The 11,989-nt window shown below is 37.8% G+C and overlaps 2 protein-coding genes across 5 annotated transcripts in view; one reads left to right on the top strand and one right to left on the bottom strand.

Annotated features, from left to right (window-relative positions):
* Positions 1-18: 18 nt before the first annotated feature.
* Positions 19-6,106, bottom strand: LOC106131473 (another transcription unit protein). Its single transcript, XM_060949989.1, has 11 exons — positions 5,953-6,106; positions 5,755-5,845; positions 4,909-5,541; positions 4,678-4,787; positions 3,875-4,048; positions 3,328-3,503; positions 2,790-3,004; positions 1,897-2,059; positions 1,391-1,606; positions 724-898; positions 19-209 (listed from the first exon to the last, which is right to left on the bottom strand). Exons 1-11 carry the CDS (start codon positions 5,981-5,983, stop codon positions 19-21), a joined length of 2,175 nt encoding a protein of 724 aa, XP_060805972.1. The 5' UTR covers positions 5,984-6,106.
* Positions 6,107-7,270: 1,164 nt separating this feature from the next.
* Positions 7,271-11,989, top strand: part of LOC106131571 (tight junction protein ZO-2) — an 84,287-nt gene continuing 79,568 nt past the window's right edge. For all 4 annotated transcript variants that reach the window (XM_013330700.2, XM_013330697.2, XM_013330703.2 and 1 more), the window contains exon 1: positions 7,271-7,562. In XM_013330700.2, the coding sequence (XP_013186154.2) occupies positions 7,271-7,562 (292 nt within the window). The remainder of the gene's footprint in view (positions 7,563-11,989) is intronic.

Here is an 11,989-nt window from a genome sequence, read left to right as displayed (position 1 = left end):
AATCTAATGAAGCTAAACCTATTCACTGCCGCTAGGACTAGCACTTCTGCTCCTCTGTGGCGTTTCACCCCCTCCCTCGCCCCCCTCACTGCCCTCCCCCTCCGAGTCGGAATCTTTAAGGGCCTTAGCGCGGTCCAGACGTCGAGCCCGTCTGGTTTCCACGTCGGAGCCATCAGATTCTGAGGAGTATATTGCGGCGCCCGTTGTAGCTGTGGAAAAAGAAATTAAATTGTAAATTAAAATGGCGAAATATTGAACTCAGAATAAATTAACAACATGGGTAATTCCAAAATAACAGTCTGCAGGAATTATTTTCAAGCTTAGCCCGCGAATTTCGTACTTTTAAAACATAATCTAGTTATTCAATTAGACGATTTACTACTGTGCCGTGTGGTTCCCGGCACCAATACAAAAAAGAATAGGACCACTCCATCTCTTTCCCATGGATGTCGTAAAAGACGACTAAGGGATAAGCTTACAAACTTGGTATTTTTTTAGGCGATGGGCTAGCAACCTGTCACTATTTGAATCTCAATTCTATCATCAAGCCAAATAGCTGAACGCGGCCATTCAGTCTTTTCAAGACTGTTGGCTCTGTCTACCCCGCAAGGGATATAGACGTGACCATAATGTATGTATGTATGATTTACTACAAAATGTATATCACACAAATTCCGTCTTGAAGTTTCTCACTATAAAGAAGACGATGGTGAAGGTACAAACCTTTCTGCCCCTGCTTATACTTATTCTTGATGGCTTGCAGCGAGACCCCGCCCTCGTCCTCGGAGTCGTCGTTCTGCCGCGCGGCGCCGCGCGCGCCGGCGGCCGCGCCCGCGCGCCGCTTGGGCCGCGACGAGGCGCGCGACCGCATCGCCGCGCGGAGTTCCATTTCCTCTTTCTGGAAGACGTTATCACATTGATTGTTTTGTACATACTTGTAGTCACGTCTATATCCCTTGCGGGGTAGGTGGGGCCAACAGTATTGAAAAGACTAAATGCCACGTTCAGCTGTATGTATGATTGTTTTGTAATTTTTTATTGTTTTTTTTTGTTAAATAAATTGTTTACAAGTAAACATTGTATAAGAAAAAGTGATTTGCATGAAAGTTTTCTTCAATTCGTATTTTTATTTGGCATGACAGGCAGAATCTATGTTAAGGTTTACGCTACAGGAATAGTTGAATTATTTTTTTTTAAATCACGAGACGCGTATGTTTTGCACAGCGGTCACCATTTATCTTTCACAAAAATGTCAGGCAACCTACCGATTCTTAATGCATTGGTCGCTTCGTGAGTTCGCTTCTAATAAGTGAATTTAATGATCCCGTAAAAAAGTCTTCAACACCGCTTCTTACCTGTATGGATATGAATTAGAAAACTTGATTCCTACCTTCAACTGATACTTCCTGTCAGCATCAGGGTCTGCGCCGACTTGCGACAGGATCTTGATGGCGGACGTCTTGGTGGAGCGGTCCGCCAGCGACAGCGTCATCTTGCGGTGAGTGAACGACTCCGTGGAGTGCGGTCGGAATGAAAGTTTGGTGCGGAAGACCGCTTGCCCTTGGAGACCGGTACCTTGTCGGACGAATAAGTGATTGTGGTCGCCCTGGGGAATTGAGAAGAGATTTTAAGTTAATAGAAATAAAATACAAATTGAGTATACGCTAACATGTAAGACATTTCAAATTGCATCGTGTTGTGAACCTTCTTTAAAGCGATAAGCTAGCAACCTGTCACTATTTCTGAGTATCCTTCCAGCTAGACCTACCCCGAAGGTGTAGAATTCTTATTCTAAACGAGGGACTAGCTATTTGTCACTATCTTTGAATCTCAATTCCATTTCTCATTCTTCCAGCATGTGACTTTGTTCTGTCTACCCCTAAATACATTGCTTACCAACAAGGGCTGCTTGTAGACATCAAATATCTCAGATCCGAGGTGTAGCGACATGCTGCCGTCAGACCACTTCACCATTCGCGCGTTCGACTCCTTGATCGCGTTCCCTTCTTTGTCGAAGTTCATTCGCCAGCGGATCGTGTTCTCAACTTTTAGTTTTAACCTGGTGACATAAATTTAAAATAGTTTTAAGAGAATTAGTAATAAATTAGTAATAAATAATTTAACATGGCGTATGGACTAGGAATTCTTTCCCGCTCACACATATACCTGGCAATGCCGGTTGTTCATTAATCTCTGATATTGTTCTTTTCTTAGTTACTAAGATTAAAAATAACAATAGGTATTTAATATACATGTTATACTTTTAATTAATTTTTGTGCTCATTTTCACTCACATACACTGTTTCATACAACATAAAACCAATTAAAAACAATTATAAGTTAACTAATTATTACGGGACATAGACAAACGCGTCTTCATCATGGCCAATCGTCGAATTTCGTCAAACTTCGGGCAGACGGCACACAAAAAAAAAATTTATTGTCAGAACATTTCCTATGAATTTTGTTTACTAGGGGGGCTGGATTTCTCTTTAAAATTAAGGTAATATGTAGATTGACTTTTCATTGCAAAGTGTTTTGATTTGAAACTTAATTTTGCGCATTAAGCGTTTGCGTAGTGTCTAAGCTATGACGTGTACCTAATATATTAATAGAACACAATATATTATTTATAAATAACACAGGTATGTAATATACCTTTATTTTATCTCGAACGAATCATAACATATAATCCGTGGTCACCAAGTAACCTGTTTTATTTATAAATAGTATAATGAAACGCAAAAGTTTAAAATCAGTCAGAATACAATAAAGACAAAAAAATATACCTCGCACGACCTTCCTCATCCAGGGTTTCTTCCTCATCAATTTCATCTTCATAAGTATTAGGATCATAAGGTCTTGTCTCAACGGATAAGAAATTGGGCAGTTTCACAAAGTGCAACTCTTTGCCCAATTCGGTCCAGATCTTGGGCATGTCCACGTCTATACGGGTTTCGGGTATCTCCTGTTCTTCTTCCTCGTCCGGTTTTTCACGATTATCCTGAAATTAACGTATTTTTTTAGGCAAGAAGTTTTAAAACCTAAAATAAACACCCAAAAATTATTAAGATTTAACAGAAATAATGTTATCAATTTTTTTACGTTGTAACAAACTCAGCCCCTGTTAGATGGCACACGCCCCCGTATCGCACGAAAAACTATAGCTGTCCCGTTTCACATCATAATAAAAAGCGAAACAGCGATAGTTTTTGAAATTTGGCATATGTTTTACGAGAGGTGTTTTAAGGTAACGGCAATAAACTTAAAAATCCATATTGATTGATGACATTAATTATTCAATTATCATAAAACTATCTCACTCACCTCATCCCCACTCTTTCTGCCTTCATCCCCTGATCGTTTGTTGTCGTCCGATCGACCACCGCTGCGGCTGCGTGACCGTGACCTCGACCTCGACCTTGACCTCGATCGTGACCTCTTCTCGGCCTCTTCGTCAGTGCTGATGTCGGACGCGTCGCCGAACAAGGCGTCCGCGGTGACTGAAATTATTTCACAATGATGTATTGACAATTGGATGAAGCATAAGATTTTCGCAAGGATCGTGACTTGTAGGAAGATGTAGTTTCTGCTTGCACGGGCAACCAAAAATTACATCTTTCCACTTTGGTTGTATAACGATAAACATGAGAGCTGTTGCAACCACGTTTTTTTTTGATACCCTGAGCTAAGTTTACGGAAGCAAGACGGGAGTTGCTGCGTACAAGACCTGACTTACATTTAGGCGTGTTGGGGTCCAATAATTTTCTTATCAATGTCTAGATCCCAAATCGGGCCAATTGTATATTGGACTATTTCAACAAATTGAAAAAATCGCTCGCACGTTAAAATCAATATACTCGTATCAACTTACCAGTGTCAGTCTTCTCTTGGTTATCGTCATCGTCAGATTCCACCAGTTTCTTGGCCTTCCGTTTGGGTTTGTCACTGTCTGACCCGCTGTCGGAGCCCTTCTTACGTTTGGAAGCGGATTTCACTTCATCCCCACTCTCCGAGTCTGATAGGACGGCGCGCTTCTTTTTGTCTCCTGGAAAATATTTAATACATATTGAAAAATCACATATACATAGGTACATATTATTAAGTCCATATCCCTTGCAGGGTAGACAGAACCAACAGTCTCGCCAAAACTGAAAGGCCACTTTCAACTCAGCAATACGGCTTAATGAAATAATTGAGATTTAAATAGTGACAAGTTGTCAGACCATCGCCTTTAAAAAGGATCCCAAGTTTAATAGCCTTTTTCTTAGTCGCCTTTAACGACATCCCATCCTAAAATGCCAGAAACCACATGGAATAAACAGTGGAACAAACACATACGAATATTCGTATCATGTCTTAATCAGTAATGAGGTCGACAGAATCAAGTCAAATGATAGGAGTAATGACGGAATTGATATTCAGAGATGGCGACAGGTTGCTAGCTCATTGTCTAAAGAAACATCTTAGTTTACATTAAAGCTTGTCCCTTGATTAACTTTTACAATATCCACAGTGACAGAAACAGCTAAAACACAATACTTATTTAGCTACCAGACCTTGAAGAAAGCATCATTATACATATATTCACCTCGGCAAGTTTAAAACAAATATCACTAATTAAAAATGCTCTTTTTTCTCATAAATATATACGGGACAGATTACACTATTCATTACCTGTTTCAGGTTCAGAAGCATTGGAACTCTTGGAGTGTGACCTAGATCGGGATTTGGAACGGCTTTTAGACTTGCTACGGGATTTCGAACGCGACTGCCGTGAGCCAGACCTGCAATCAGAAATTTATATTAATCTTATACAATTATATAAATCTTGTAAACCTTACTATTTGTTAATTAAAATAAAAAATAATTTCTTATTAAAATATTGGGAAAATGGTGAAAACTTACCTTGATCGACTCTTAGACTTTTCCTTGCCTTGTTCATCATCAATCATCAGATTGGGAGAGTTTGACCTGCTGTCTTGAACATCTGACCTGGCGACAGGGCTTTTAGACCTGGACGAACCACTCCTTGACCTGGATTTTCTACTCTTTGGACTCCCACTAGCAGATTTTGACCTAGAACGGCTTTTGCTTTTGGCTTTATGTGATTCAGGACTTTGGGAGCGTGATTTGGGACTCTCCGATCTTGATTTTGGGCTTTGGGACCTGGACTTTGGGCTCTGAGACCGTGACTTTGGACTTTGTGATCTAGACTTGGGAGTCTGTGCTCCTGATTTTGGACTTGCTGATCTTGATTTAGCACTACCCGAATGTGATCTGGCGCTGCCAGAGCCTGACCGTGACCTTCTAGATCCACTCCGAGACCGAGATGCCCTCTGTGTGGGACTTCCTGAGGCCTGTGATTTTGGGCTGACTGAACCTGATTTATTACTCTGTGCAGATCCAGAGCGGGATCTGTTAGAATGGGCCGGAGAGTTTGATTTGCTACGAGAAGCATTTGATGATTTCCTTGACCGAGCAGATACATTTGATTTTGGAGATTCACTGCCTGATCGAGCAGGGCTGCGGGATACTGAACTGCAATTTCATAAAATTAAGTACTTAGTTAAAAAGCTTTTAATAGGGTATATGAGATGAGGCTTCAAAATTTTCACTAAGTGAAGCTCAGTCGTACTGTAAATAGACGTACGTTATTAATAGCTGAAAATGTCAGAAATCTTTAAGAATCAACGATTTGTAATTAAGGCATTGCTTTGTATTGCTTATTACGTGTAACAAAATCTTATTTACCGAGATTTGCTTCCCTCTTTGCCAGGAGCTGGACTGGGGCTCTTACTGCGACTGCCACTAGAACTATCCGAATCAGACCCCGAATCAGTTTCTAGATGGGAAAATAGTAAACAAAAATTCAGATTAGAAACATTTGAAAGTAAGGGTACACCAAAACAAACGCCACACAGTAAGGTTATGTTTGTTTATAAAACTGACCTTGCAAGGATGTTTTTTTGATGGGTGCCATTATAAAACTTTAATAACACACTACTACACTATTAATAATTAATTTTATTAAAATAAATCAATTTTTCATGAAATTATCATTCACAAAAAGTCAAAATACGACAATTCAATCAATCTGACTGAAACGGAGACGCCAACAATTGACACAATGACATTGACATGAGAAGCGATAAGTTCCTGCACAATGTTCTGTATCCTGTGGCTTCGTTCATTAGATATCGCGTGAAGAGAAACATACATACATATACTTACGTCTATATCCCTTGCTGGGTAGACAGAGCCAACAGTCCCGAAGAGACTCATAGGCCATGTTCAGATGTTTGGCTTGATGATAAAATTGAGATTCAAATAGTGACAGTTTGCTACAAGCCAAGTTTGCCCATCGCCTATAAGAAGAATCCCAAGTTTAGAAGCCTAGCCGACTACCTATTTCTAAAAATAGTTAAGGGTGAATCTGTCGTCGGAACTTACGGTTGTGACATCATTAGGTACTTTTTCATAAGACATCTCAATTAAGTAAGAGCTAGCTTTACATGGCAGTTTTACAACTGTACAGAAAACTACGTGCGATGTCAGACGTCGACACATAATTATTTTAAGTTTTCAATTACCTTAGCTTAAAATACATTATAAAATGGCATTTCTATTGTCTTGAAGGTTTTATCATTTTATATGGAGTCGACTTCTATCTCTGGTCATCCTACTATGTTTCTTTCTTTAACTTTTAACTTAAACAATCCACTAACATTTTGACATTATGTACCTACTTATATTATTTCGACATTATATATATGTATAATACTATAAAGGGTGATCCCATAATTTTTAATATTTACTTAAAAAATTATAAGAAATCTTATATCCTTACCCTTATAACCTGCTTTCTAGGTAATTAGAAAAATAAACAATAGAAATTGGAACACATAATTCGTCTTATATTACATAAATTACAATTTCTATGTTATAAACCATTTATAAATGGATATACCTATATAAATTAACATTCCCAGCATATTATGAAAATAGCATTCAGATACTTATTCCTTTGACCAATTTTCTCGGTCTGCGCAGGAATAATCCATAGAAGCAAGCTCAAACCTCAAACTATGTTTACGTCTGACTGCAGTGAATAATCAAAGACGCAGTTAATTTTTACCATGGCATTGCTCTTGTTATGGATAATGTGACCCCCGACCACCTTTTGCTACACTGGCATCTGTTCCCTCTGAATGGGCCCAATTCAATGGCGTTTTTTCTGCCGACGCCGACTGACTCAGTCAGTCGAACGATGGCTTCGGTCGGGGAAGTTTGTGCCGGTCTTATACGGCACAAAACAATTTTAACGCGCGAACTAGCTGACACGAACATCCTCGATGTTTTAGTCAAAAAAGGCATCTTCACCGTTGGAGATTTAGAATTAATTACCAGTGCACCAGAAAGTGAGAAGTGTAATTATTTCATTCAAATTGTTAGTAAACAAAGTGGAGCCAAGTTGGGTGAATTGTGTTCTGTGGTAGACAAGGAGTGCCCTAAACTTTCGAAGGAGCTGAAGAATGACAGGCACCGGTTCATAGTCAATGGTGAGTTTGGGATTCAATTTATTTTTAGTTGACGGTTTTAGGGAACCACATTTTTTTTCTAGTAAGACCCTTGTGTCTTTGTTCTCGTGAACTGTTTTTTACAAGAGGTAAACATTATAGTGTACTGAGTTTACGTGATGATGGACGAAATTACAAATCTTTTTAACAATATACCTAGTTAGTCTATCTTGATCTATGTGCAAAATAAGGTAAATTATTTTAAATATTCATAATGTTAAGACGTAAACAAGTAATAGGCATGGTTTAGTTAGTCATCATGGTAATTGGATACCTATTTGTGAGAAACTTAATGTATGTAGGTGCTACCTATTAGCAAATAATAATAAAGTGTAAGATTTGATAGGTGGTTATAGTATATTATTTTGGATGAGAAAAAAGCGTGTAGTGTAGTTCTGTTCGTATTTAGGTACTCTAGGCACCTTTGCGGCATATGGAGGATTTTCCGAAGGACCAAAAATGAGATATTGACAATTTCGAAGCTCTTGTCGGCTTTAAAAGTGTTTTTAGAATTTTTGGTTTATAAACTAGATTTATCATCCCGAATACCTCTCGATCGAAACCAGGGGGTATTGTTATTTATTTATTTACGCCAGTTAAAAGGGTTTAAGTATCTTACAAAATGTTAAATAATATATAGTTATATTGCCAGTGCTCATTTTCATATGACAGGAACCACACGGCTTTACAACAAAGCAAATAAGTAATTGAACAATGGATGACAGTTCCGGCAAATTTGGACAGACGACAAAAATACATACATGCGGGTGCGTTCGAAAATTGACCCGTCTTCATTGAATCAATTCGTTTATTATTTGCATCTAAAGCTTGTAAGATTGATTGATGAGTCAGAAATGATGTCAATTAAACCTCTGTCTGCCTTTAGAGATTGTGACTATCTGCAAATAGTTATCAGAAGTTATAAACCTTTTTAGATGTCATAGTATTTGGATGCAATCATCACAGATAACATAAAAAGAACATTTTCTGATATGATTTATATTTTTTTTATAATTGTGTAATATTGATTGCATGGACTATGTAAATAGAGACTACGGTAGGGAAACAGGATATCATCATTCAAATAAACCTTATAATGTATTAAGGTGGAGGAATAATTGTTCTTTTTGACATTGCGTTTTATGTGACTGCACATTATATCTAGGTATATCGAGGGAAAATCTTCTATACGACTGGCTTTATACAAAATGAAGCTTCTCAAACTCTTGCATGTTGCATCCTCACCTCTCTGGAGAGCGGGGGTAGCGCGGGGTACGCCTTTGACTATGGATCCTGGATTGGGTGAATCAGGTTTTCACACGAAGCGACTCCCATCTGCAACCTTCGCAGGTAAAAGTAACTCGTATTGGATCGATCATAGTTACACATCCGGTAGCCTAAATGTGCAGATTTCCTTACGATGTTTTCCCTCACCGTAAGAGCATCGGTTAGAAATCAAACTTATGTACATACATAACTTCGTAAATAGTCATTGGTAATGGCCGATTTGAACCTGTGCCTTTCTGCGCATCACGCATTTTAGTCGGGCACCTTACCGATTCGACTACCAACGCTCAAATGAAGCGTCACAATACCTACTCTTTGTGATAAACAAGATGAGAACTAGGTATCACATAAAGTACCTAATTTAAATAAAATCACGACCAGCCAGAAGTTCATTGAGGCTGCTGCCAAGTCCTCAAAGATGGTGCAAACCCAGAGCAATACGCCCTGCCACCGGCGCCGTCAAACTGCCATGCTCTGTGTCAAAACATGAGGACGACATTGTGTATTATTATTGTTCTGAGAATTTATATTGACTTCTCGTATAACTTGAAACAAGAAGGTTACACACTTATTCAGCACAAATTAAGATGAACGCCTTGTTACGAGTACATATAAATTATTAGTACTTTTTTGTATTGGTGCCGTGTAGTTCCCGGCACCAATACAAAAAAGAATAGAACCACTCCATCTATTTCCCATGGATGTCATAAAAGGCGATTAAGGATAGGCTTACAAACTTGGGATTCTTTTTTCTAACCCAACGTTAGCAACCTGTCACTATTTGAATCTCAATTCTATCATTAAGCCAAATAGCTGAATGTGGCCATTCAGTCTTGTCAAGACTGTTGGCTCTGTCTACCCCGCAAGGGATATAGACGTTACCATATGTATGTAGGTATGTATAAATTATTAGCAGTTGCCTGCTACTTTGTTCACAGTAAAACAAAATCTGTGTGATCAATAGTTTACTGACAATCTCAATAAAAAAAGTGCTGCCCTTCTGTATGGACTAAGTACTTACTTACATTAGAGTTACCAGTTTTTAAGCCGTTCCCGGCACCAATAGAAAAAACAATTGGACCACTCGATCTCTTTCCCATGGATGTCGTTAAAGGCGACTAAGGGATATGCTTATAAACTTCGGATTCTTCTTTTAGACAACGCGCTAGCGACCTGTCACTATTTGAATCTCAATTCTATCATTAAACCAAACAGCTGACGTGGCCTATCAGTCTTTTCAAGACTGTTGGCTCTATCTACCCCGCAAGGAATATAGATGTGGTTATGTATGTATTGTATTGTAGCAATTGTTATCGCATTTTGGCAATATCGTTTAAAGAAGACATTGGTCAATTACAATTGTATTGTTTACTAGCTGTGTCCGCGACTTCGTCCGCTTGGAATAGTTATTTTGGTTATCATTAAGCCCGCAAGGAGGAATAATTTCCTCCGTATTTTTCACATTTTCCATTATTTCTTCGCTCCTTATAGTTGCAGCGTGATGATAAATAGCGTATAGCCTTCCTCGATAGATGGTCTATTAAACACAAAAAGAATTTTTTAATTCGAACTAGGAGTTCCTGAGATTAGCGCATTCAAACAAACATACAAACTCTTCAGCTTTTTAATGTTTGTATAGATTAAAAACGATTAATATGGATGTTAAAAACGTAAGTATATTTGAACCATTATTTATATAAAGTTATGGTGTAAAGCTCTATGTTTAAGCACTAGATGTACTTATTTACTTATTTCCTATCTAATACATACATACCTACATACTTAAAATCACGCCTCTTTCCACTTGCCACGATCTCTGCATACTTCCTTCTCTTCATCCACATTTCCTAATAACTCGCATTTTTCAGTTATAATGATTTAACAGTTAGAAACCTGAGCTAACAGTTAATGCAGTCAAGTTAGGCTGTAAATCATTTTAAATATTACAGTTTATTCATATCTTACAGTTAGTTTCTTCAAAAGAAAATGTAAAAAGTAATGACTTACAAAAATGTGAAAATAATTCACCGAAAGATTAAGCCGGGCTGTTTTATCTTAGCGATCGTTGAAATCTTTTTGTGCTGAGATTTATTGAAAGTAGGTAAGCTTAATAAAGGTTAGACTAGCAAAAACTAAAGTTTTGTCGCTCGTGATTGCGACGAAGACTTAGACACGTTTGAAAGCCAAGGTCATTTTGTCCAGTACATATGTATTCTTAACTAGGATTTTGTTCTTTATGATTTTAGTTTAATTCACCAAAAGGTTTTATGTGTAGGTAAGTTCTGTTTGATTTGCATACATTAGTGTGAATGTTAGCTGTTTCTCAATTAAGAAAAAGGAGGCGGAGGCTTCTTTTAGGCGATGTCAAAACTGTCACTATTTGAATCTCAATTCTAGTATTGAGCGAAACAGCTAAGCGGCTTATCAGTCTTTTCAAGACTGTTGGCTCTGTTTAACCCGCAAGGGATATAGACGTGACTATATGTATGTGTCTTTTAGAGACTTGACGTCTTTTGACGCTAGTCCATAGCCTAAAAGAACAATCCTAAATTTATAAGCCTGTCCCTTAGTCACCTTTTATGACATCCGTGGGAACGATATGGAGTGGTCCTATTCTTATTCTAAAAGACACTTTTGCGAAACAAAATTCCAACTACATAATTGTTTTGTGGCTCAAAACACCTATTAAGTTTTTGATAGATTATGAGTGTGATACAGTTAAAACTAATTATGTATGTTGTTCACATTTCATCCTCACAAGCTGAACTGGTGCACGTTTTATAGACACTTTTAAAGAATGTCTGAATAAAGTCTTTAATATTCTTTGAAAAGGTTAATTATTAAAAAAAACGGTTAAGTGACATTCGATTAAATTGGCAACTTTTTTAATTTACCTATTGAAAATTCAAAACTGAAGACAGGTGCACATGTTTTTACCAAAATAAATGATTATCTCGTATTTTGATGTTGTAAACTAACATTCACCCTTCTGCACCTGAAGATTGGTCATGTTTTTTTTCTTTTGCGTGTTTTATAATCATACTGGAGACATATTATATGTTTTATATGTGTAAAATTGTGAGTAAAATATTGATGCAAATCCAAATTGGCATTAAGGTAAT

The sequence above is a fragment of the Amyelois transitella genome, chromosome 20, assembly GCF_032362555.1.
Source record: "Amyelois transitella isolate CPQ chromosome 20, ilAmyTran1.1, whole genome shotgun sequence".
Lineage (NCBI taxonomy): Eukaryota > Metazoa > Arthropoda > Insecta > Lepidoptera > Pyralidae > Amyelois > Amyelois transitella.
Note: the sequence above shows the minus strand (reverse complement) of the source record. Positions and strands in the feature narration are given on the sequence as shown.

What these genes read in the sequence shown, in the direction of transcription:
- LOC106131473 (XM_060949989.1), bottom strand. Translation starts at nt 5,983, where the DNA reads ATGGCACCCATCAAAAAAACATCCTTGCAAG. An exon ending in GCAGAAAGAGTGGGGATGAG is followed by an intron (nt 3,005 to 3,327) that starts GTGAGTGAGATA and finishes CGTTAATTTCAG; the next exon opens with GATAATCGTGAAAAACCGGA. An exon ending in ACAGGAAGTATCAGTTGAAG is followed by an intron (nt 899 to 1,390) that starts GTAGGAATCAAG and finishes AACGTCTTCCAG; the next exon opens with AAAGAGGAAATGGAACTCCG.